The 26,246-nt window shown below is 40.8% G+C and overlaps 1 protein-coding gene and 1 long non-coding RNA gene across 10 annotated transcripts in view; one reads left to right on the top strand and one right to left on the bottom strand.

Moving 5' to 3' along the window:
- Positions 1–26,246, top strand: part of Fry (FRY microtubule binding protein) — a 392,985-nt gene that overhangs the window by 137,203 nt on the left and 229,536 nt on the right. For 6 of the 7 annotated variants that reach the window (XR_013423443.1, XM_021730283.3, XM_021730276.3 and 3 more), the window contains exon 1: positions 25,001–25,131. The exons of the other annotated variant lie outside the window; for it this stretch is intronic. Coding sequence is in view for 5 of the 6 variants with exons in the window: in XM_021730283.3 (XP_021585958.2) it covers positions 25,062–25,131 (70 nt within the window). In the remaining variant the exon portion in view is untranslated. Of the gene's footprint in view, positions 1–25,000; positions 25,132–26,246 lie in introns of those variants that run through there. 7 annotated transcript variants of the gene reach the window in all.
- On the bottom strand, positions 17,135–25,338 carry LOC144365174 (uncharacterized). 3 transcript variants are annotated; one of them, XR_013423446.1, is made up of 3 exons: positions 24,702–24,953; positions 20,735–21,245; positions 17,135–20,259 (listed from the first exon to the last, which is right to left on the bottom strand). It is a non-coding gene; the product is annotated as an uncharacterized LOC144365174 (long non-coding RNA). The 3 variants fall into 3 exon arrangements; XR_013423445.1 differs by lacking the exon at positions 24,702–24,953 and adding an exon at positions 24,982–25,338 and having other exon boundaries at positions 17,135–21,245; XR_013423444.1 differs by having other exon boundaries at positions 17,135–21,245.

Here is a 26,246-nt window from a genome sequence, read left to right as displayed (position 1 = left end):
CCTTGAAAATTTAGGAGATATTAAACTTGTGCAAAAATAGTTTTGTTTATATTAAAACAGATTCCTAACTCAGATAATTAGACATGAATTTTTCATCTATATGATGTCTAGGGGAGCAGAGCATTTGAAAGTCAGGTGGACATAGGACAATTTTTCATTGTGTGGGAGAACTCCACACTTTGCAGAATGTGGATCAATTCTGCCACCTGCCCTTAAAATGTCAGGAGTAATCTAACTTCCCTCATCACTGAAGGACCAAAAACATCCCACAAAGTTTGAAAAATCCCATCTAATGAGCAGCACTATTATAGAACATTTAGGACACAGGGTTATACATGTGATTCTATTTTATAAAAGAATGTAATTATTATAGAAACCTATATGATGACCACAATTATAGTGAGTAATGACCATTGTATTGCTACTACAATGTCAGCCTGTTCAGGGCCAAGACAACATCTGCAGTGTCCAGAGAATACAAGACAATATCAAGAAATTAATTGGTGCTCATTAGTTATATGTTGAATGACTAAAGACTCAGGGACGTCTACCCTGTTTACAGAAGAACTGATATCACTTTCATTAGTATTGTATACCATTTTATCAAACTTCATTGTTAAGCTGTTACTATAAAGCTGTTATGCTGAATTGTCCAAATCTAGAAACTAGCCAATGATATGTGCCTAGCTGAAGCAGGTTTCTTTTGTGTGTTGAATTTTTTATTAATACTGTTTAAATAGACCATGTAAGAAAAGGAATGCTAGCAACATTTATATATTTTGTGGCTTTTTCCTCTTTTAAAAAACATTCTCTTCCATTGTAATACAACTATCAAGAACATCTTGGGTATAGGAATGCAGAGAAAAACAATAAAGATAATCTCTTCCCCCAAGGATGTTATTAGCCATTTGGAGAGATGAACTTCATGTCTAGAACCACTAATGCTAGTAACCAAGTGACATATGGAGTAACGAGTAACGGTATCATTAAATATAGTAAGAGACTGTGGAAGAGATTATACATCATAAGGATAGTCAGAAGATTCACGGAATAGTGGATCTTGACCACAGTGTTAAGTGATGGACCAAATTTGAACTAATTAGTGAAGAGGACCATGTCCTAGGCAAAGGGAGAAAATGTAACAAAGCTTTAGAAAGGGCAGTTAACCTGACAGTGTGGAGAGAGGCATGGGGAGTGGCAGGGGAAGTTTGCATGTTGGGGAACAATGTAAGGACCACACGGAAAGATTATTCAGTATTAGCCAGAATTAATTTAGAAGACCTAATGTTCATGTATGTTACATTAAAAAAAATTACCTTCAGTGTTTTGTTTTGTGATTTACTTATTTTAGTCACTAAAATGAAGTCACTAAAATGATAATTCTTAGTAGTCACATAAGCAAGTATTATTGTATCATTTTACTATTATATTTTATGATTTTTAAAATTGTCTTCAGTTGACTAATGTTAGCAAAGATGAAAACACATAAAGGAAAGCTGTGTGCTGAGCAAGCTTGAGTTGGAACCCAGAGCCACAGCTTTTCCATTTTAGTCAATAACCTGATTCTGATGAACTTCAGTTTTCCCATCTTTAAAATGGGCACAGTCCCTCATTTATAGACACGCACACAGGTGTGTGGGCTAAGTGCAATAACAGGTGTGAGGTAGCCTATTAAGTAGCCCAGAGAAGGCACTCAGTGGATGTCTTTTATTTGGTTAAGATATGGTATTTTTCCCCAGAAAGCGTATGTACAATCTGTATTCAGGCTTGGAACTATTAAAGCTTATAAAATTATATTTCATCAGGCAAGCAAGTATTTATTATAAGTGACCTTGAATTCTCTGAACTTATTTTCTTCATCCAATAAGATAACATACCAAGGTCATGGAGTTATGAGGATTAAACAACATTATGCATGAAAAGTACCCACTATACTGTCTGTTCCCATCTTTACTACAGTCCCAAGGGGTATGTGTTATCAATTCCCGATTTCATATGGGCAGGAACTGAAATACAGGGAAGGTAAGTGACTTGCTCAGGATTTCCAGTTGTTAGGTGGTGAGGTTGGACTTGAACCACAGACTCTCCTAATCCAAATCAAGTGTGTTTCCATCATAAAAATGCTGCTTCTAGCCTTCACAATGTACCAGGAAACCCTTTCCTTCAAATACCCCTTAAAAATGATTTATACAATAGTTTGGGAAATACTGGACAGAATAATGAACACTGCCTGAAAACCAGATTTTCTGTATATAGTGCAGTCCTGCCTAGACCTGCCTGTCCAACAATAAAGAGAAACAGGAAACAGATGGGCTGTTCATAGCAACTTATTTTCAAAGCATTTCTCTGAATACCTTTAAGGTCACACTGAAAGCCATGGGAGTGGGGTGGGAAATTTGACTGTTAGAATTTAGTCTACCTTGTAGCATTGATCACTACTTTCTGGGATTGTAAACATGCTTGATTTTTCACCATCTTATTTCATAGCAAGTTTTTAAATCCAGTTGCCAACCCATTATTAATAGTGTCTTTGGTTCCACTGAGAGTAGTAATATTCCCTATGAAGTTAAGTATTTTGGAAATCCAGCTAGAATAGGAACAAAGGTACAGACTTACACAGGTATTGGGTTGCAGAAATTGCCATTCTATATCCATATGTACTATCACTCTTGGCACATGGCAGAATTTTAGCAAGTTAGAAGTCAAGTTTATGGGAGCAGGAAAATGTTAAACATTTGCCAAAGTGAATTATGAAACAAAAATTGTATTTACAGAAAAAGTTTATGCTCTTCAATTTTCTAAACATTGACATGCTCTGCATTTCTGAGCTGCGATCAACCTAACATCTTGACATTGACATTGAACTCACATTCTTCCATGATATGAAGTAGGAAGGTGTCCTGTAAGGTCGTCTGTTAGAATTTTTTTTTTTTTTTAACTGAATTGCTGTGAGAAAGTGTAGTACAGGCTCATCTGCTGGCTCGGAGTCTCTGCCAAAAGAACCTTTGGAATAACAACAGCAAAATTCATGAGATTCCTGTGAGTTTCACTGTGTTCTTTGAATGCTGGCTTCTTTCAAGATCTATGGGCAGCCACAGGCACAGCTAGAATCAGGCTCAGCCAGAATTCACCATCTGCTGCTCCTCTTGGGAGTATGAGAAGAAGATGATAATTTTTAATTATTAATTATTCATCACTAGACATTTATTAAGACCCCGCAGTCTTCTGCTCTTGGAACTCATGCTCTAAATTAAACAGGCATAAGAAACCAAACTGAAACCAGAAGAAACGTCTATCTCCTTTAAAAAAAAAAAATGAAAAGATCTGTCTTTTAAGAAAACAATTTACACTAAGCATTAATTAAAATTTATTTTCTTTCCTAGGAAGTACAATGAGTGGATAATATATTCAGGTTGAAGAAATGCAAAATAGAAGTTCAGAGCCTGGATACTTTAACTAGATTCTTTAGATGAGAACAGGTATTTTATTACGGACCTTTTCTATGACACATACCTAGCTCATTCATCAGTAGAAGTAAAACCAGATAAGTGAAACTCCAACTTTGCAAATGACCTTCAAGGAGCCTAACCATGTGCCTGCTCTCTGCAAGAGATTTCTCAACGACATGCATAGCTTCTGCTTACATGCCTCCATGACAGGAAGCTCACTATCCCCAAAGGAAATTAACCTGCTCAGAACATTTATACCTGATCTTGTAGAGTTTATATCTATCCAGAGATATCAGACAATAAACAGTACATTTAATAAATAAATTATAATACATTAGAGTTCATCCCATTTTCAGATTTTTTTTTTGTCATAAAGTTTTCCCTTTTATTTTATCTCATAAAACAATTGTTGAATTATTTGGAGAAAGTGCTTGTTGCCCTCTCAACCCAGTTCATTTTCAAGCTGTACACTCCTCGTTGGCCAGAGAGTTACTCATATGTATTAGTTTGCTAGAGATGCTGTAACAAAGTACCACAGACTGGATGATTCTTCACACTTCTAGAGGCTGGAAATTCAAGACCAAGGTGCTGGCAGAGGTGGTTCCTCCTAAGGCCCGACTCTTACCTCATTAATAGCTACCTTGTCCCTGTGTCCTCACATGATCTTCTTTCTGTACGTGTCTATGTCGAATCTCCTCCTTTTATAAAGATTCTAGGAGTATTGAGTTAGGGTCCACCTTCATGACTTTAACTTAATCTCCTCTCTCAAGGCCTATCTCCAAATTCAGTCACATTGTGACTACAGGGGGTTAGTTCTTCAACATGAATGTATGTGTCCCCTCAAAAGAGGACACAATTCACCCCATAGCACCTGTCCCTTTTCAGTTGGAACACACAGAGGCAGGAGGGAAGATGCAGGCAGGACGGTTCCTTCCCATGTTCTAGACCTCTAGATTACCTTCCATTGCCCCAGCATCGTTTGTTGACTGCCAGTGAGTTTGCAGTCAGTGAGAAACCCACGTTCTTTAAACCATTTCTTTTTAGTTCTGTCTTTTCCATCCTTCCCATAGTTTATTCATTCATTAAGTTCGTCATTCTCTAAATCTGACCTGAGTACCCACCTCATGCCAGGCATGGAAACTGGGTCAAGAACCATCAGGAACCAAGTAGACGCTGTCCCTGCCTCTTTAGGAGCTTAAAATCTATCAGTGAAGGCTGCCAATAAGCAAGTAAACACATAAATATGTGATTATATGTGTTATGAAATGAATGGGCATGTAAGTAGTAAAGGAGGCACCCTGCCTTTGATAGCTATTTGGGGGGAAGGGTGCCAAGGTACAGTACCTGCCCCGCCCCTTCCCAGGCAAGATCCTAGAGGTCATTTATTATTTTTAGTGCCCTCCCACCTTCGCTTCACTAACAAATGTGGTAAGTACAACACCTTGAGTTTCATCCAGGTCACAACAGTGCACTCCTGTCCTAGAACTAACAATAATGTGTATCAGCTGCACCTCACTGAAGATCTAGCCTCCACACATCAAGTGGGCCTCTAATTAGACACATTAAAGTTAAAAGTGCCCACTCCAAATTTTTTGGTATCCCTAGCTGAGTTTTGAATGTTTCCCTGGTTGTATCATATTTATGGCAAAAGGCCTTTCAAGTTGTGCTCCTGATGATTTCTAAAAGGCCAAATCCATTTACAGCATTTCATTCATCATGTGGGGAAATGGAAGTTGTTTTCAATCTAAGCAGAGAACACCATTTGCAAAACAGAATGGGTACATTTTACAGTGCCTGGGCTTAAAGGTGATGTGCACCAGCTCCTTTGAAATGTCCCCAAGGTGCCCACGCAGGCCTACCCACTCAGTCCATGGTCAGAAGTTACCCAGCTCAGCTCGGTATGCCTTCTTTCTCCCTTATCTTGGCCATCCTTGATTTTAGAGGCCAGATCTACATTCACTGTCCTGATTCAACCTGGTCCCCCACACAGCCAGCCCCATTGCATCCAAAGTTTGGGCAAAAGGCACTACAGATCCATTGAAATGGCTGCAGCTGGGGTGGGTGGTATTTTTTTAATTAGATTGAGGAAACTGGGGCTTGGGTAGACCATCCAGCAGCCCTTCAGCCTTGACCATCACAGGATTACCTACCCGGAGGCTGTGTGAGCAGAGAAGTGGAGAAAATGAAATGTTTTTAGAGACACTCAAACCTGACCTTTAATCACAGTCTGTCACAGTTCATAAGCAGAGAGGTGCTATCTTAAGCATTTGTTTATGTGGCTAATGCTTGACATAAATTACATGCCAATTTGGCACATTAAGGTACGTTGCACAATAGACAGAAGGGAGATCAAATTGCAACAAAATTCATTTGTTCGTTTATTCATTCACTTAATATTCCTTGAGCATCTATCACGCGCCAGGCTTTGTTCTGGGTACTAGAATTACAACAGAGAACAACACCTACAACATTCCTTCTCCTTCTGATCTTATACTCTGGTGGAGGTGGGATACAGACTATGAATATGTGAGTATTTGTTATTCAGAGAGTAAAACACATTTTGAATAAAATAAAATAAGGAAGAGAGGTTACAATAACGGGCAATGAAGTCTTAAGTTGTGGCTGATGGGCAGGGAAGATCTTGTTGATGGGCAGAGATCTGAAGAAAGAGCAGGGGCTAGACATGTCGGGTATCTTGGGGAGAGAGGGTTTAGGCAGAAGGAGGAGCTAATGCAAAGGCTTGGGCTCAGCACCTTCAAGGACAGATGAGGCCTTAGTCTTCATTGCTAGTGTTTCAAAACCAAGAATCAGATTATTTTTTGCTAAGCTTCCCCTATTTTGTTGTTGTTACTAAAAGTACATGAGAAGGCTGAGGTTGTGGCTCAGTGGTAGAGCGCTTGTCTAGCATGTGTGAGGTCCTGAGTTCGATTCTCATCACCACATATAAATAAAAAAATAAAATAAAGGTTCATTACAACTAATATATATATATATATATACACACACACACAAACGCACACACATGAGAGAAGAGTTTTTTGTGTTTTTTTTTTTTTTTTTAAATCTACCAAGTCTGTGTTCTTAACTGGCTAAAGAATTAATCTCTCTCTGTGTGTTTGTGTATGTGTGTGTGGGGGGGAGTTAGTGGTCTACCTGATGTAGAACCCCTTTGTAGTTCATTATATGATCTGTTATTAGCAATCAATCCTGCCGGTGTGTTTATTTTCATCCTCCAAATAAAGCACAGGGTTGGGTAAGGGCCTGCATTGTTTGAAATTGGAATGGGGACTCTACTTCTTGACACATTTCCCCACAGCTACGTTTGACTGTCCCACGGTGGCAGATGGTTTAATAAGCAAGGCTGGGGTGAGACTGCTTCCCAAGGCCAGCCTTGTTTTCAGGCATCGTTGGCCAACCCTGAGCAGTTCTTGGTCCACTTCTCTGCACTGTGCATCTCGAGAAATGTCAGGAATTTTTTCCCGTCACAAAGCAAACAACTTTCTGTTTCCACGTGTTTATTGTGCCTACCAGGCAGTCCACCAGGATGCAGGTGACACTGAACTCAGCTCATGTAGTTCCCACGGGGCCGGGGCGGTCCACCAGGTCAATAGTCACCTCCTAGAACACCACAGACTTGTGGTTCATGAGCAGTCACCCAGAAGAAATGAATAAAGCCCAGTGAAATGCCACCGACAGAACTCCCGAGGAAAGTTTGCAGAAATAAGATCAATTTTTAGATTTATTCTCTGACCATAATCCTTGTTTTTAAATGCCTCCATTTCTCCATCTGTGAAATTCAAAAACATTGTGGACGTGAATATGTATTAAAAGAAAACATTAAAATAAGACCTCATTGTCTTTCTTGGTTAGAGCTACTTCTTTGTTAACAATCAGCTACTTGAGCATGTTACATGAAAATTAGCCTTGCAGTTGACAAGTGTGTGGCAAGCATTGAGGATTTCATGGGTCACAGCCCGCATCTGCCTCCTTTGTTTCTAAAGGTTGAACTTATGACATTTAAGAAAATATTGTGGTAATGGCAGACCTCAAGATTAATGTCTAGAACGTACATCTCTTGAATTGGGTATTTAATAAAAATAAGATTTTCCATATTGCCATGTGATTTTTTTAGCCTTTGGTCTATATGAAACAAATAATTGTTCTCCTTTCTGTTGTTTCTGTAGGTTTCTACAGAAAATCTTGACAGAATGCACCCCCCCGCCCCAAAAAATATGTTTTATGAATTTAATATATTGAAAGGGATGGTCTCATACCTATTGCTTTTGAGTTCACCCACAACCCCATAAATCTCATGCTTAAATTTAAATTATAATATTATTTATTCAGGTAGGATGTTTTAGAATCTCTTATGAGCCAGGCACTACTCCAGATGCTGATAATTCAGAAATGAGAGACACAGCCTTCTACTTTCTTCAAAGGGCTCACAGTTTAGTGGGGAGAAAGGCAAAATAACTACTAATTGTAAGACCATGTAACAAGTGCTTCTGGAGCCCAGAAGAAGGGCATTTCACTTCACCTGGGGAAGTCACAGGAATAGGTGAGCAGTGGGATTGGATTAAGGCAAAAGAGAAAATAGACTGCTCAAGGCAAATCATAACAGCATGGAGCGAATGATGCGTTGGGGCCACGACAGGCAGTTCCCTGTGGCTGAAGAACAGAGGGCTGTATGAGGTTGGAGAAGTAGGAAGAGATCCTGCATACTACCAATGGGGAGCTTTATCCCAAGAGGGATAGACAGCCATTGAACCATCTAGCAGCATTCAGGAGGACCAAGACCCTAGTGAGAAGACTATCACAGATGAATAGAATAATGACAGGCACCTTCATTAGACAATGATGGTGGAGATGAGGGTGAGAAGACAGTGGGGTATCTAAGATGTAGGATCGATAGGGCTTGCTCAGTCTTTGGACATGGGGAATGAGAAAGAAAGAAAAACTTGAATTTCTAACCTGAGTGACTTAGTGAATGGTAGTGTCATTCATGCAATAAAGGGGAAGGTAGGAACTGAGGAAGGAAAATGGTGAGCTCATGTTCAGACATGTTGAATCTCAGTATCTGAGGAGTATCAGGTTGAGATGGACAAGACGATGAAAAGAGGTAACCAGTGGCAAAGGTCTGCTGGAGAGAGATATGAGAGAGAAAAAAAAAATCATGAGGCAATAGCTGAGCCATGGATGTAGTTAAAATAGCCTAGGCTACACGTATATATGTGAAGTAAAGGGTCTGACCATGTGCCTCTTGAGTTGCTCTCATCATTTCCAGCCAGGGACCAATGAGGAGGAGCCCATAACATGATGGAGTCACAGCGGTAGGAAGAGAACAGAGGCAAAAAGAACAGAAGAGGAGCCTGATAAAGAGAAAGTGTCAAAAGCAGACTTGAGCAATAATGCCAAATGCTGCCAACAGGTGAAGCCAAGTGAGGACCAGAAAGTTCCATGCTGGGCATGACACCCTCGTTCCCAAGGAGCTGGAATGGTAGTAAATTGGAGAATGAGTGGGATTAGGAAAGGGAGATGGGAGATAGAGAGGGAAGTTTTAAAGAAACTCAGCTGCGAGGAGAAGTAGTTAAATAACTAAACGTGGCTGGGAAAGTCATGTTGTTTTATAAGGTGCCACTGGATCCCGAAAGCTGATTCTTCCAGTCTGACTGGCCAGGAGTGCCCGCCCCCTTTCTCAACATGCAAATCAACAGACTCAGGAGTGGTGCTTTAAGTTAGATCTGTTTTTACTATTAATCGACTTAATATTGTACCTACCTATGGGGTACAGTGTAACATTTCCATACCTGTGTACAATGTGTGATGATCAGGTCAGGGTAATGGACATATTCATTACCTCAAACATTTATTTTTGCTTTGTGTTGGAAACATTCAGAATCCTCCCTACTGGCTCTTGTGAAACATTCAACTGTCATCAACCATAGTTCTCTTACTATCCTATAGAACGTTAGGAGCTATTTCTCCTGTCCAGCTGCACCCCAGCACCTGTTACCCATCCTCTTTCCATCCCTCCCTCCCCCCACCCTTCCCAGCCTCAGGTCGGTCCCAGTTAGATACCTGCGCCTGGACTTTCTCTCATCTCCAGTTATTCCTAAGTAGATAAAAAGAGTTTTAAAATCATATAATAGATGTTATGGCTTTGATGCCAGCAGTCCTGAGTAGGACTAAAACCCTGCTTTGAAAGGCCTTGATGTGAGCAATCTCTCCCTAAAGTGCAAAAAGTGAGAGGATGGACATCCCAGCTGTCCACCTTGACAGGCATTGGGGGCATCCGGAAGGGGGGTGAGTTTTAGTTGTATCTGCTGCTCCCAGAGGAAAGCTGGAATAAGTCCCTAGCAGCTTAGGCTTGAGGGGTTTGTCTCCACAGCTAATAAGGTCCACTGTCCCCAGGTCTCCTGGGCGTTGACCCATCTTCAGAGCTTCTCCTCGTTTTGCCTTTCCTGAACCCCCAAGCTCTGCCTTCCTCCCACCCACATAGCTGCCGCACTCTCCACACTGCCTGCAATACAGTGCCAGGGAGAGTCCCATTGACTTCCGACCTGGTTGGAGATTGTGTCAGGGAAAGAAGAAATCAAATTCTGAAGCACTTGAGACCATTTTCTTCCAGCTGGCTTTCCTTGGCTCCTTGCCCCCCCCCCCCCGCCCTTTGCCTCCAGCCGACGCTCCACTGTGCTTCTCTAAGCCAAAGTGGGACTTAGTTCAAGCAGATATCTGAGAGACGGAAAACTGTGAACAGCTTTTGCATGAAGACGATGCAAGGCCTGAAGCTGCCCGGGTGAAGTCACTGACGCGCCCTACCTCCCTGCCCAGGGCGGGAACACTTGCCCATTCATTCAGGTACCCATCGAGCTGTTCATTCAAAAATGACTTACTGAGTGCCACTGGGTTTATGATGTTCACCTAGCGTCCCAGGACCCAAGGAGTAAAATGGTGACCAAAATAAACATGGAGTCTACCTCACAAAATTGACAGTCCAGAGAGCTCCGGAGAAAAGCATATTGACAACTAATTACATAATACACAAACTACTGCATATGGTGAAAAGCACCTTTAAAGAAAAGGTAACAAGCTAGCAGTGGGAGGTTTCAATAGTAGCTCTAGATTTAGACTGGACACTCAAGGGAAGGCTTCCCAGGCTGATAGAAGGACAAAGGGAAGAGCAGAGGGAAGGGCATCTAGTCAGGTGGAACAGCACTGCCAAGACCCGAGGGTGGAGGAGTCCAAGGTGATTGAAGAAAGGGGGTCAGGAGATCGCAAGATGAGCCTGGAGAGGTGGGCAGGGGCCAGCCACACCCAGCCCGAGAAACCGGTAAAGCATGAAGCCCTGGAAGCAAGGAGGAGTTTTGGGAAGAGTGTCCAAATGCTGCTGAGATGCCATCTAAGTGAAGGACTGAGACCTGCCCACTAGCTGAGCAGAGGCTATGGGACACTTTAGCAGGAGTGTGGCCAGGAAGTCAGGCTGGAGCAGACTAAAGTGGGTGGAGGAGAGGAACTGAAGGCATACATAGAAAATCCCAGAAACAAACAGTTGATGAGTTTTAAACTGCAAGCTGGTTTGGGTCACAATCTCATGCCATCTTGCTCTTCCCACTTGGGACTCCCATCATCCCTTTATTCAACACATCCAGGCTCTAGATCCCACCTACCTGTTGGTCAGTACCCTCTCTGTGATCAGCTGATCTGTCACAGTATTTCAGTGCTTAGGTTCAGATAATGTGTAAAGTTCAGTATTGTCCTGTCTCAGGCATCCGTGGTAGTCTTGGAATACAGACCTCAAAGATATGGGGCATTGAGGCTGCGGTGAGGCTCAGTGGTAGAGCCCTCCCTAGCATGTGGTGCCCTGGTTTCCTCCCAGCACCACATAAAAATAAATAAATAAAATAAAGGTATTGTGTCCCCCTACAACTATGTGTGTGTGTGTGTGTGTGTGTGTGTGTGTGTGTATGTGTGTGTGTGTGTGTGTGTGTATAAAGATATGGGGAACTACCTGGTATAAGAATGGTGGTATTTTTTTTTTTTTTGCTTTTTAAAATTTTGCTCCCTGAGTTTTCCAGTGCTTTAGAATTTACCAGTTTATAGAATTGCCTACAGATCTGAATAACCTGAAATTTGAGCAGTACTTTCTGTTCTGATCATTTTACCACCAATTTCAAATTAATTTCACTATCCTTCCTTCCTTCTGTGCCTTTTGTGTTGCATAAGCAAGTATAAACTCTTTGACCTCATCATTTGAAAAGACCCTGATCGTCTATGTGTCCTTTCTGGTGTGCTTTGTTCTGTTTTGATTTATAACTAACTACCTGTCACAGCTCAGTCTGCCTTCGATTCCATTTTTATAGAACAAATTATATGGAGTTGGAATCTCTCAAGCAAGCCCACTTGCAAAAATATCCAAATATTTTGCCTCGTGTGTTTCTTGCCGCCCCCACCCCCACTGGGGTAGCATTTTGGCATTAACTAGACTGTCTGGTAGATCTTTCCTTTCCTTCTCTTCCCACTCCTGCTATTTGCCTGCTATTCACCTGGTCCCTGCTGCATTCATCTCTTGGCCTTGGGTCACTTGGGTTTCTGCCCTGTGTTCAATGCTTGGGTTCTCCCTTTCCTTTCCATAGTTATTCCAGATCCCTGCCACTTTGCCCCATGTACCCACATTTTTTTTTCCTTGAGATTTTGAAGCAGAGGAGCACTCAGGTATGAGTCATCTTGTTTGGGGCTCATAATTCCACACCAAGTATCTCAAGAAATCAGGAAGAATGAGGAAGGGAACTCATGTGCTGTGAGCTTCTGCCTGTACTGAGCATCTTTCTTAGTCTGTCTTTCACAAATTTTCATAGTGATCCTGAGGTAGGAAATGTTGTCCCCATTTTTTAAATAGATAAACCATCCTCCAGAGAAATTCATTGAGTTTTGAGAACTACCCATAAATCTAGTTTTCTAGGCGAAAACTAGAAACCATCCTTCTTTCCTGCCTAAAGTTCAAAGTGACTGATGGTTATCTGTGCAATACGGAGACCCTCATGAAGCTGCACGGCACTTGAGGTGCAGACCTTGTTCTTCTGTGCTGAGCAATGGCTCTCCGGCAGGCAGTCATCCTTAGTGCTGGAGTCCCCACAGAAGGTGCCTTCACCACTAGGTGGAGATGGAGCAGCACTGCAAGTGGGCACAAGGCATGCAGAGCCTTCCAGAGCACTCCACTTGAAAAATAAGTGAGTGAGGCGAAACACATATCGTGACCCATTGTCGAGTGACACTATGGTGGCAGGTTGTGCATTCACAGTATTGTACAGCCACCACTTCCCTCTCATCCCAACTCATTTCCACCATTCGAGTAAAACCCTTAACCATTAAGAAGTTTGTCCCCCACCACTCCTTCCCTGTGACCCCTGACTTCTTTCTGTCAATTTACATTTTCTGGATATTTCCTTTTTCAAAAAAATTTTTTAGTTGTTGATGAACTTTATTTTATCCATTTATTTATATGAGGGGCTGAGAATCAAACCCAGTGTCTCACACATGTGAGGCAAGTGCTGTACCACCGAGCCACATAATATATCTTTAATTATATTAATAATGTTGTAAAAGCCCATCCACATTAGAGCAGGTATCCTATCAGCATTCCTTTATGTGGCTGAATGGTATTCCATTGGCTGAATGATATTCCCCTGGCCGTATGAAATCAAAAAGGATGAGGAAAAGAACTAGCATTTGGTGGACATCTGTGAGCATTCGTGCACAGGTGGACATTGAGCTGTTTCCACCTTCCAACTACTGTGAATAGTGTTGCTGTGACCTTGTATGTGCCTTGTTTGAATACCTGTTCTCATTTCTTTGGGGTATATACCTAGGAAAATTGCGGGATTATTTACTAGTTCTATGTTACTTGAGGCACACCAAACTATTTCCATAGCAGCTGAACGATTTTTACCTTCTCACTAGCAGTGTATGAGGACTTCAAACTTTTTAAATGATAACTCACAATAAGAAATACATTTTATGTTGAATTGCTGCCACCCAGCATTCACATGTGTGTATATATTTACATGATGAAAGCGTTATAAACAGTATTCACCTTTACTGTGTCTGATGTACTCTAAGATATTCCATTTCATTAGAAAGATACCCTGGCTTCAGCTCACCAGATTACCTCCACAACTCAAAGCAAAATGAATTTTTTAAATGGGATTAGCTATTAGACCAGAGTATTATTTTAATTGTATTTAATAAAATAATGAAGGGTTGGGGTTGTAACTCAGTGGTAGAGCGCTTGCCTGGCATGCATGAGGCACTGAGTTCGAGCCTTAGCACCAGGTAAAAATAAATAAATAAATAAGGTAAAAATATTGTGTCCATCTACAACCAAAAATATTTAAAATAATAAGAATAATATAATGATGTTTCTTTCCCTTTGGATTATAATGAATTTGCGATTTTTTTTTTTGTTAATTGGAAACAGTATATGTGTGTGTGTGTATACATATGTGCTCTTTGAAGGAGTTTATTGTGTGAGGTTGCCATTTTATGTATCATAGTCTCAAAAGAGAAAATGGAGATCATATTCAAGTATGAGCAATACTGCATGTGCTTGATATGCTCTGAGGCTTGTAACTGGCTAGTATTCTATAATCTAGCGTCAATCTGGGGTACAAGTATTGCATCTATGGTTTCCATTTATTGAATGGTTCAAGTATTTAAATATCACTTGAATATCATATAGAAGGGTGAGATGCTGAAAAGCAGGTGTGGACAATAAAAAAAGTGAGTGACAAAAGTGAAAAAGAAGTAGAATCAAGGAAACTTGGGGCTGAGGTTGTAGCTCAGTGGTAGAGCACTCGCCCAGCACGTGCAAGGCTCTGGGTTCGATCCTCAGCACCACATAAAAATAAGTAAATAAAATAAAGGCACACTGTGTCCAACTACACCTAAAAAACAAATACTAACAAAAAAAGAAAAGAAAACTTGAAGGAGAATGGGCAAAGCTTCTCAAAGTTGCAACAGTTATTCGTGACCATCTTCAAGCATCCTGTGAAAACCGGGCTCTCTGGAGGGAGTGGTGCTTTGGGAGCAGCAGGGCATAGTAGGTAAAGCCCAAGCTCTGGAGCAGCTCCATAGGTCAGACTGAAGGACTTAGATGGGAAACTGTTACATTTCACTTCTTACCAACCTCTAACTGACACTTAGTATTCTCTTCAATTACAAATATAGGCGACAAACTATACAGTATTATTAATAGCACCAATAAAAGCAACTATTATTTGCTACCAATAGAAGTCAGGTATTTTCATCACATTACAGGTGCTTTAGGTTTATGAAAATTTTATTTATGCTTTTAGATATTATTTTATTTAAAATTTACTATTAGACCTGATTCTGGATTATTTTATTTAAGGCGCTAATAAAGAATTTGTGGTGTATACAATACCACAATTTTATGTTTTTAAAAGAACTTTTTAATTATGGCTGGGTTTGTGGCTCAGTGGTACAAAGCTTGCCTAGCATGTGTGAGGCACTGGGTTCAATCCTCAGCACCACATAAAAATAAATCAATAAAGTAAAGGCTCATAAAGAAAAAAATTATAATTACATTTTAAAATAATTCATTTTCTTTATAACCTGTGGATTTTATTTTATTCATGTAAATTTATTCTGAGAAGGAGCCATAGGCTTCACCAGACTGCCAAAAAGGTTCATGACACAAAAATTGTCAAGAAATTTCTAGAGCTGCGCTGTTCAATAAGAGAATCACCAGCCACTGGTAGCTATTATGCTCTTAGAATGTATATAGCAGTCACCAGCCACTAATGTACATTCCAAGGACAGAATAGCTATTCGTGGCTAATGCCATGAAAACTTAGAAGTGCCGTAAAAATTGCATCAGATTTCAAATATTTAGTGCAAAAATATTAAATGTTCTACTAATGATTTTGATGTTTATTACATATTGAAATGGTAATATTTTCAGCATACTGGATTACTATTGGACCTCCATCAGTTTCAGTTTCCTCCACTGTAAGAATAAATAGGAGGCCAATGGAGAGAGTATTGCTAGTTTAACTCCAGGTTCAGCCTTTCACTGATCTATTTCTCTCTTACCTTTCACCCAAAATTCCCAAAGAAGGCCATGTACATGGTTCTTTCTCTGACTCTTTTGCTACTCCTTGTTTTAATGAACACGGTATAAATCAGACACATGGAGAGTAACACACAAAGGTAAGGATATAAGAAATCATAGACAAAATTAATTTCTAAAAATAATTTAAAAGGATAAGAGAAAGGAAAAATTCCCCTGGAGAGCAAAGAAGGTGGAAAATAAGGCTAGAGGTTGGGTGGAGTATTTCTCCAACTGCAGTTACCACCCATCCTGTATTTATTCAGAGAGGCTGGAGTAGCATTTGGATAAGACCCAGGCAAACCACCAGCACATTCCTGGAGTTGGTGAATGGCCACTTACAGAGCAGGACACCCTGGGCATGTCCCTAAACCAAAAACTGAAAGTCCAGCAAGCTGGTACAATGACCAGGGAGGTACCAGTGTGTTTCTTAGGAAGGAGGACTGGAGGGGGTTCACCTGCCATCTTATTTTCTTACTCATGCATTAATGAAGCCCTGAGCGTCTCTGATGCCAGCACCCTGGGAATACAGAGCGCTTCCTTTGAATCTCCTTTGAGATCATGGAACAGTGTTAGGTAGAGGACAGGTAGGATAGTATCATATACACCCTATGAATGAGAAAGGAATAGGTCAGACACATAGGTGGAAAACTGGTCAGTACCTGGTGGAGCAGGCCTGGCCTGACCAGAAGCTTGAATTTCTCTATGGCCAACACCACGGGTCAGAATCATGACCCTCCAACTCCATTTCTCAGAGTGACCTCTCCCAGCCTGACAGTCTGCAAAGCTCATTACTCTCCACCTCACTTCTGAACAGTTGGAATTGCTCTCCCCACCAGCCTGCCGAGCTGCAGCTGTCCCTCATTCAGTTTCTGACAGCCTCGCCCTCCTACACAAAGCCCTGCCTGTCTGGTCAAAGTAGGGTGGTGATTTCCCACCCTTTCTAAAAACATGCCTTGCAGGACTTTCCCCATCCTGCAAAATACTCTCCCCTTCTCAGTTACATTTTCTAATGCTTCTGAACAAGGCCTGAGGGTGGAGAAGGTAATGTGTGTGCTTCTGTGTTACCTCGAGCCCTTCTAAAAGGCAGGAACCAGGGGGATGGCACCAGGCAGTTCTGTGAACAGATGGCCATTTGGACGACTTTGAAGGTGAAGTCAGTGCTGCTCAGTGAGGTAGACAACTTCTTTTTAAAGTGTTAGCTCCAAATGAAGGGATGCTGTCCATGTCTTCAATGCCCTAGTTCTACTGTCCTTAATCCCAGTGTTAATAACCTGGCTTTGGGCTATGGTCTCTCCCTGGCCCCCAGGACATGCCAAGTGGATAGTTGCTATCCATTTTAAGCTCATCAAAGCACTTTGCTATTGCTTCATTAATTTCATAGTAGATGACTTGGTCATTTTCATATCGATTTATCCCTTTCTAATCCCCAATTATTTTTTGGTCCCCTGTCAGCTTCTCCTGCCAGTCAGCCAATGTGTGTTCTTTCTTATTTTATCAAAACATTATTGAGAAGGTGAATCTGTTGCCAAAAATTTAAATAATGCATGTCAAAAACTTCTATAAAATAATTTATTATCCAGCATTCTGCTTTAGCCAAGCCATGGTTCTTCTCTATAGTATAGAAAATCTTAGAACCTGCCCTAAGAAATAATTTTTTTTAGTTGTTGATAGACCTTTATTTATATGTGGTGCTGAGAATCGAACCCAGTGCTTCACACATGCCAGGCAAGTGCGCTACCACTGAGCCCCAGCCCCAGCATCCCAAGAAATAATATGATAGTGAAAAGGAATGTTTTTCATTTTGTAGAGAAATAACTTGTCTAAAATAGCACCAGGGTCAAAATAAGAAGAATAAGGAGTTTCCTAATTCCCAGTCCTTCAACTTTTGTTGGTAGGTAAGTGTAAACATGCAGAAAAGGAAACATTTAAAAGAAAAGAAAAAGTATATGTGAAATTTGTGTCATGTGAATATAAATAAAATTAATCAAAATTTTTAATTTCCCCCAATTTTGTGTTTCTAAAATTTCAGATTTTAGTAAGTGGTGCCTTTGAGCAAAATTGATCTGTTCCCTGTGACTTACACTGTAAATGTTTATTTTGGAGCATGAAATTGGGAACACCAATGAAATAAAAAAATAGAAATAGTGGCTGTAGCTCTATAAGGTACTTAATTTTTATCACTAACTCGTAGTCACAGCTTATCACCCAATACTTCAATTCCACCATGACAACGCTCCTTTTTTGTGTTGTTGGATTATCATTTATCATTTATCATTATTTATCATTTATCAGAGAAGAACCAACAGTTTCTTAGTTCTCTGTTACATAGTAAATGTTTGGGAAAGAGTGATGACAATTGATATAATTGGTTTTCATCCTGCAGAGCATTACCTATCTGTGCATTTTTGGTAAATACTCATATGCAAAGCAATATGGTTTTTGGCTTCTTCAGAAAAGACTTAACATTTATTCTAAGATGTTTTAACAGTTGGCTACTTACCATAGTTACGTTGAACTTATTTGCATCTGCATGTAAATAACTGCTTTCATGATAAGGAGTGATGAAAAAAAATACATGCTTTCTTCTTTGCATAGACATCCATAAATACAACATTAAAGGGTTACTATGCCAGAAGTGTTCTGCAGAATTTGAGGTGAAATTTTTATAAGTATAAAGTACATATGGACTACAACATCTCCTCATTTGGGCTCTAGGTTAAGAATATGCAAATATACCAGCCCTACTTTGAGAAATTGATAGGACTAAATCAAGTAAATTTTGAAAAGATGCTAAACTAACAAGAACCTCTAGTCATATAGTTTACCCTAGGCCCCAAAGTTGTCTGTGCATATGTTTAGGTTTTCTTTGCTTGACACACCTTCAGCCTTGTTGGCAGATCCACCTCACCTTGGTAGCCAGCTCTGCACAGGTGGCTATAAGTAGGGATCCCTCTGCAAAAGGATGGTCCCTCTCCCTCTTTCCTAACACGAGTGTGAGCTTCAGGGGACATCTTGTGCTGAATATTCTGGGTTCATTGGTCACTACAGATCTGGTACATAACACTTGTCACCTGCCTTGACACTCCTTTAACTGCTGAACTGTGGGATAAGCCCTAGTTCACAGACAAGGAAACTGAGGCCACAGTCGTTCAACAACTCTGCCAACACAGCTCCTGTGCGATAAAGGAGGGATCAACTCTAGGATACAGTGTCACTCCCCTTCTAACTGATTGTCTTTGAATATCTGTTCTTGAGGTCACAATTCAGTTGTCTGGATTGCAGTTTGGGAAGATGCCCTCTCTTTATTTCCCAGGTTGGAAGCCTGGGATAGCTGACACCACAGTTCCGCATTATTCTGTGGATCTTCCAGTGCCAGTTAGAGAGGTTCCCAGCAGGTGAGCCTTTTGGTACAGATTTGGCCTCTGAGATCCAGCCTGGCCCAAGTCTTCAATATTAAGCACTCAGTTAATGTCAGTTTCTGCCCAGGGCGACAATGGGCGTCTGGAGGACCTTCTGTACACAGAGCAGAGAGTGGTGTGGTTTCCTGGCTTTCTTTCCCCTTGCTCCCCGCTGTAATGTTCTACGTTCTGTGGTTCTGTGTCTTTTATTGTTGTCTGCTTGTATCCTTCAAGGGCTTCCCCTTGCACTGGATAATCACTCGGCTCCTTTGTCTTGGTGCCTTATAAAATTCCTTTGCAGAGGAGCTGAGTAGCAAAGGAAAATAAAAAAATAGGCGGGGGGGGGGGGTTCTGCTGCTATTTTGTTTTGAATGAAAAACATTTCAGGAAACATGATTTTCCTTGTTTATGTCTAAATCTAGGCTACAAGCTCTGAAATTCTGTTGCATTCAAGAAAATTTAATGTATTTGTCAATCCATTGAAAAAATTATTTGCAGTGGATAGCAATGGAGTAAATGTTTTCCAAACTTATGGAATCTAACTTTGTGAAGACTTGTGTCTGTGGGTTGGGTCTTTTAAGGAAACAATTATTACTTTTTATGCTTATGACGTGAACATCATGTGGCATCTTTTTTTTTTTCCTCTAATATTTCTTAGAATAAGATAGATCAGCCCGAATCTCTGCTCTCACACAGATCAAAAGAAAAGCATGCTATTTATTATGACACTTTCTTCTTTAGGTGATTTCTACACCTCTTATGTATTCTACTATTTACAGTAAAATGAAATTCTTTCTCTATTACCTGTCACTGTTGATCTCAGCTGCTGTCCATTTAACTCAATCTAGGAAGCACTTCATTTCCTTTGGAACAGTTGTTACAATGCAATGTCCAGTCGTGGTGATATAATATACTTAATACTTTTGGAATTTGAAACTGCTGATCAAGAATGGATAAAGCGATCTTTTTCATACACCAAGTGAGTTTCCTTTGTTTCTTCAGCTTGCTTGTGAAGCATTTCTCTTGTGCATAACACATTCTGTTCATGAACGTGCATGTCACTCTGTGACAGTAATTACACATGGGGACCCACATGCACCCATCCACAGGGGAAGGGGGTGGACTCCAACCCTAACCCAATCAACTCCATCAGATGTTTGAAAATCATTATTAGGTAGTGTCTCTTGAGGTTGGCAAGCATCCAGACTGTTAGCGTAGCTTTGTTTTTACATTTTATTTTTGAGCACCATGCATTTTAGTCTCAGAAAAGTTGTCTGAATTGCTAGGAAAGTATAAATGAAATATAAATTAAAATTAATTATCCTTCTGTGCACGTTTTCCCCCCACAGGCAGCAAATAACCTAGACAGGCATGAGGAGCCTCTTCATTCATTCACTCAACATGTGAGGACTGACTGTGAGCTGGGAGGAGTGTGGGGATACAAAACCCAAAGATACAGCTCTTCCAAAGGGAGAGAGAGATGGTTCTAATAGGAATCCAGGCAGGAGAAGGGCAAATGCCACCGATAGTGAGATGTAACTCAAAATACTCTCTACCGCGCACACCCCATGTGGCTACTCAGCCAGCTGGAACATAAGGGACCAGTTGGGCCATCCCGTCTTGAAACAGCATGCTCTCCTGATTCCTCCTGCACAACTCAGCGTTCCTACCAACCTACTATGCTGGTTGACTTTTCGTTGCTATGATAAAATATCCAACAAATGAAATTAAAGAAGGAAAGATTAATTTTGGCTTACAGTTTCAGAGTTTTCAGTCTATGGCCAGCCAGCACCATCTTTGGGCCTGAGGAAAGGAAGAACATCATGACTAGGAACATGGGGCAGAGAAGGATGTTGGCTAGAAAGAAGGGGCAAGGACAAAATATGCCCTTCAAAGGCACCCCACTAGTGACACCTGTGTCCTTCAACCAGAATCTCCCAGTAGTCCCTTAAACTGTGAACCTGTCAATGGATTAATGCATGGATGAGATAAGAACCTCATAATCCATTCACTTCCCCCAAATGCATTGGGGAACTAGCCCTCAACACATGAGTCTTTGGGCAACATTTCAGATCCAAACCGTAACACCCCCATGGTGTCTTGATCACCAAATAGACACCCTTCCCTCTGGATTGAGTCCTGGGATGATGCAGCCCCATGTCCGGGTAGACTGAGCCCATTACCAGCCCTTGACAACATGGAGAATAGATTTCAGACAAGATTTCCATCTGCAGCTGCCTCCCCTCAACTCCAGGTCAGGACCACAACCTGTAAGATAAATATGAAAAATAATGACATTCTTTCCTAGTTTCCTTCAGAAACTACAGTAATTCCTTACCCAGGCTAAAGCTGGGCAGTAAGAAAATGAGTAATCTGGGAGAGCTGGCAGGACTTCACATCAGGAGAGTGGTAAAGAAGTTGATTCTCATGTTGCTTATGATTTGAAAATAATAAATATTAATAATGATGATATGATGATGATGATGACGATGATAATGATGATATTAAAGTTAGGGGCTGGGGTTGTGGCTCAGCGGTAGAGTGCTTGCCTAGCACATGAGAGGCCTTGGGTTCAATCCTCAGCACCACATAAAAAATAAAATAAAGGTATTGTATCCATCTACAACTAAAAAATAAATATTAAAAATAAATAAATAAAAAATAAAGTTAGGATAACTGGTTCTAAAAATGGCTAGACCAAAATTTTAACAGGTATATGACTTTGATCTTATTTTTTGCCCCTTTAAGCCTCAATTTTCTCATCTGTAAAATAGGCTAGCAAGAGTGCTTGCTTCATATGTTTGAAGTAAGGATTAAATATAATTTTGAAGTGTGTATTTCAGCACAGTATTAAAGTTCAGTAAGGGTAGATGGTCTCATTAATCACTGTCATGTGTCTCAGGCTACTTTCTTTTTTCCAGTCTTCAATACCATTTCCTGGGACCTTTGGCTTTTCCTGTACTACTGTTATCTTTCTCTTAGTCCCGATGTCTACCCCTAATTTCTTGCTTAAAGATTCATTGTTTAGTTTCCCATGACTTTAAAGGAAGAATCCCCTCATTTTGTATAGGTATGAAATCTAAGGTACCTTGAGGTCATCTTAAATGACAACTGAAATCAAGAAGAAAGCCAGGGACAGGTTCGGATTTTATTATTGTATTTCAAAGTACCTTTGTCTGGTGCCTCCTCTATCTCTATTTTTTTTATAAGCCCCCCCCCAGATAAAGAGAAAAAGAGAAAGAGGAGACAAAAGGGTAAATGTTTTATCCCAGCTTGCAGCAGGTGTCATTCTATTTGATTTGCAGGCCTTTCAGCAAAACAAAAGGCCCTTTTTGTTCTTGTACAATATATGTTCTCTTTAAAGGTATTCAAATTAGAAAAAGAAAATAGCATGCACTGGACAGACTAGAGTTTTAACAGATAGAAACGGAACTCTTAGTTGCTGATTCACTCTTCATAGGGAAAATTAGAGGCCATATAACACATTCATTTCTAAATAACATTTAAATTTTTATGATAGTTTCCTTTGAAATATATATGAGTGGCATCCTCAGGAAGTTAGTACATTTATAGAACAATTGAAAACTTTTCTAAAAAGCCAGAGAATAAACATTCAGAGAATCTCTATATATTTGACTACCAATATAGAAGAACATGTTTGCTTATTACAGCTGATTTTAAATGTCTCCAACCTGCTGACTCTAAACAGTTCCTATGGTTGTTCAAAAGTAATATGCCTTCTCAGTCACATAAACAGTAAAAAATAAATAAATAGATAGATAATCTAAGTTAAAAACAGTTCTGGAGTCATTCAGAGTTCATAATATTAATGAATAAAAATAATAAAATGTGGGGCTGGGGATGTGGCTCAAGCAGTAGCGTACTCAACTGGCATGTGTGCGGCCTGAGTTTGATCCTCAGCACCACATACAAACAAAGATGTAGTGTCCGCCACAAACTAAAAAAAAAAAAAATTAAAAAATTCTCTCTCTAAAAAAAAAATAATAATAATAAAATGTGATTATTTACTATGTACAGTATTCTATACTGAGTACTTTTCATACATAATGTCATTTACTCTTCCAAACTACCATAGGAAGTAGGTACAATTATCCCCATTTTATAATAAAGTAAGGGTTAGGGAGGTTAAGACTTTGCCTTAGGTCTCATGGCTAGTAAAGGCTGGTGCCAGGTAGGAGCTGGAGCCCTGCTTTGAGAACCTGTCCATCATTCATTCCAAAGTATCCTGTGATGTCCCTGTTATTCATTGCCATCTAAGGTGGGAGAGGCCCCAGGTCAGTGGACAGGGGTGTTACATTTGCTATCAGATATAATAGTTATTTTGGGTCCTATTTTACGTAGAATCTATACATTAAAGTATAGATAATAAGAGAAAATTAGCTCTTCAATTTTAGTTTGCATATGAGTGAAAAAAAGAAGTCAGTCTGATGAGAGATTTCATGAGAATAAAAGGCTGTGAGTGGAGTTAAGAATCTGAGTGGTTGAGTGCTTGCCTTTGTCTAAGTGCAAAGTTTGAAAAGCTCATTATATCAATAAGGTAGGACATTTCAGGACACAGTTTTAAAAATGCCATTTAGTGTTGAATTTTTTAAAGTCTTTGTCTTAAATCTTTCCCTTCCATTTCCCAAATGAACTGTTAATCTAGGAAGTCCAATTTGTTTGTTGATGGGAGGGGGTTGCCCGACATTTGTTGTGTTAAATAATAATCACATAATTTATTAATTCTTTTTGAAAACATTAATCACAAATGTACAGGGGCGGGAGAAGTATCCCATGGCTTATGAGCTGGTTGGCCAAATCTCACCAGCTCAAATATAGCTTGTCATTATTAAAATACAATACTGGTATTTAATCTCCTAGTCAAGCTAAATGATAATGTGAAACAAAGCTAACCCATATCAGGACATCTGATATCAAGAATTCATGAAGTAAAATGCCATGGAACAGCAAGGAATCTAATGCTTTTGTTTCTTATCTTTTCAATACAAATAAAATGAGCTTTATTGAGCTCCATAGTCTTAGAAATGAAAGGTTAGAGATAAACAGATCTTTGGTGGGATCTGCATGCAGCATTCTCTAAACAAGCAGAGTAAGCAGCTTGTACCGCCTTGTCCCTTTGGGGTGCACACGTGGGGCTCCGGTGCCTCTCAAAAATACTGCATTTCTGGGGGGGGGGGGGTGGAGAGAAACACAAAATGCAGATGACACTGTGCCCAAGAAAGAAAGGGAAGCAAAGCCCAGGCTGAGGTGTTGTGATCAAGCCTCTGTGCTGCAAGGAGGCTGCCGGATAGGGTGTTGTTTTTTTTTTGTTTTTTTGTTTTTTTGTTTTCAAACGTTGCAGCAACCAGATGCAAGGGTGCAGCTTGGATTGCCGCAGCGGGCTGCAGTGGTGTCTGTTTCAGGGACTGACACAAGGGGAAGCAGCGGCCAGCGCAGACCCAGGCTGCTGCCTGGAAGCCTTTCTGCCCCCAAGAAGAGCCACAGCAGCTGGGAAATTCCTCCTCCTCCAGCCGAGGCGGAGGCTGAACGGAGGCTCAGGTTGAGGCAGGGGCAGGGGCGGCGCTCCCAGCCCATCCCTCAGCCCCGGGGCTGCTGTGTGGGCAGGGAGGCCTCCTGCCTCGTGTCGGGGAGGCCGGCCAAGAAACTCTCCCTCCCCAGGGAAAGCGGATCCCAGTTCAGGTGGGGACTTCCTGGGTACCGTACCTGGCTGGAGCAGAGCCCGCGGGCGGGCGGGCGGCCGGCAGCAGGCATTTATGGTTACGGCAGCCCAGAAATGAAAGCAGCAGCGGCCACCGCCTCTGAGGGCTGCAGGGAGATCGCACCCAGCAAATAAGAAGCCAGTCCTGGCCCCGGAGGAGGAGGAGCGGCTGAGCATCCCTCTCCCGCTCCTCGGCGTCCTTTAAATGAGGACTCCCTACCCCAGCCGGAGGTGGATCTGCAGAGCCTCCCTCTCGGCGCCTGACCCCTCGCTTACATCACTAACCTGTGACAGGCACATCTCCACCCCGGTACCTGCTCCTCCAGCAGCTCCCAGTCCTGGGAGCCTCTTTGTATGCTGCAGACATGGCCAGCCAGCAGGATTCGGGCTTCTTTGAGATCAGTATCAAATATTTACTGAAATCCTGGAGTAATAGTGAGTAATAGAAAATAACCTCTTTTTTTGTTTGTTTGTTTGCTGGATGTTGCGTAAGGTTCGAGAAATAATCAGATCTCAACTGGACACATATGTTTGTGAGCCAAGGAAGTTTTTTTTTTTTTTTTTGCTTCCATCTGTTATGAAAATCAAAATGTCAGAGACTGAACTAGCTTTGCTCCAGTGCAAAGGCTGCAGTGGAATGACAGTAGATTTTGTTTGCTTAAATTTTCAAGTGAGATGGCCCTTCAGACTCTGGTGAGCTCAGGACCAGGTTTTCCAAGCTGCCTCCTTTGACTGGGTGTTTATTTGATTTGTTCAGGCTTCATCTAAATATTTTTGTGAAGTGCAGTTTAATCAGAGGGGTGTGGCAGGGTTTTGGAGTACTTTGTAATTGTTTTATTAGGGTATTGTCTGAAGACACAAAAGTACTTAATAGTCCAAAACCTAAGATTCACCTTTTTTTTTTCATACATAAAGGCATCTGAAGATTTGTTGGATATCTCCCCTATCCATATGGATGATATTTAGAATGCCATTTAATATCTGCATTTTAAAAAAAAAATCCTGATGCTTGCTGTAGTTCAAATAACGTGCTTTTCTGAAATGTAAACAAGTGAAATTTTGACCCTAATCGTTCATTAGGTTATCAGAGTATTGTGGCTTTTGAAGTTCCATTTCTGACCTACATAAAGATTTTAGCAATATGCTATTTCAAAAAGACAGCCTCTAAGCCACCCTGAATCGGAGATCAAATTAAAATGAGGCCTTCAGGTGATCAGTGATGTCTTATATTTTTATGAACACTTTAAAAACAAAGTCTTCTCTACTTCACCCACAGCTTTTGTGCTTGCTTTGGATAAGAGGCCAGCAGGTATTATAGATCCTTAATTGTCTTAAAATTTTTCCACTAAAAAAACTTGATAGTATTTTATGGACATAAAGAATGAACCTACCTATGCTCAAAGAGGTGGTGACTAATTATCTCCTCCACAAATGACCTGTGGCCAAGATTGTTCTTATGTAAACAAAACCTGGGCCAGAGAACCTGGGCTGTAATTGTTTTGAGAGAAGAGCCAAAGTACCTTCTGCCTGGAGGGATTCAGGGATATGCA

The sequence above is a fragment of the Ictidomys tridecemlineatus genome, chromosome 6 (assembly GCF_052094955.1).
Source record: "Ictidomys tridecemlineatus isolate mIctTri1 chromosome 6, mIctTri1.hap1, whole genome shotgun sequence".
In the NCBI taxonomy this organism is placed as follows: Eukaryota; Metazoa; Chordata; class Mammalia; order Rodentia; family Sciuridae; genus Ictidomys; species Ictidomys tridecemlineatus.
Note: the sequence above shows the minus strand (reverse complement) of the source record. Positions and strands in the feature narration are given on the sequence as shown.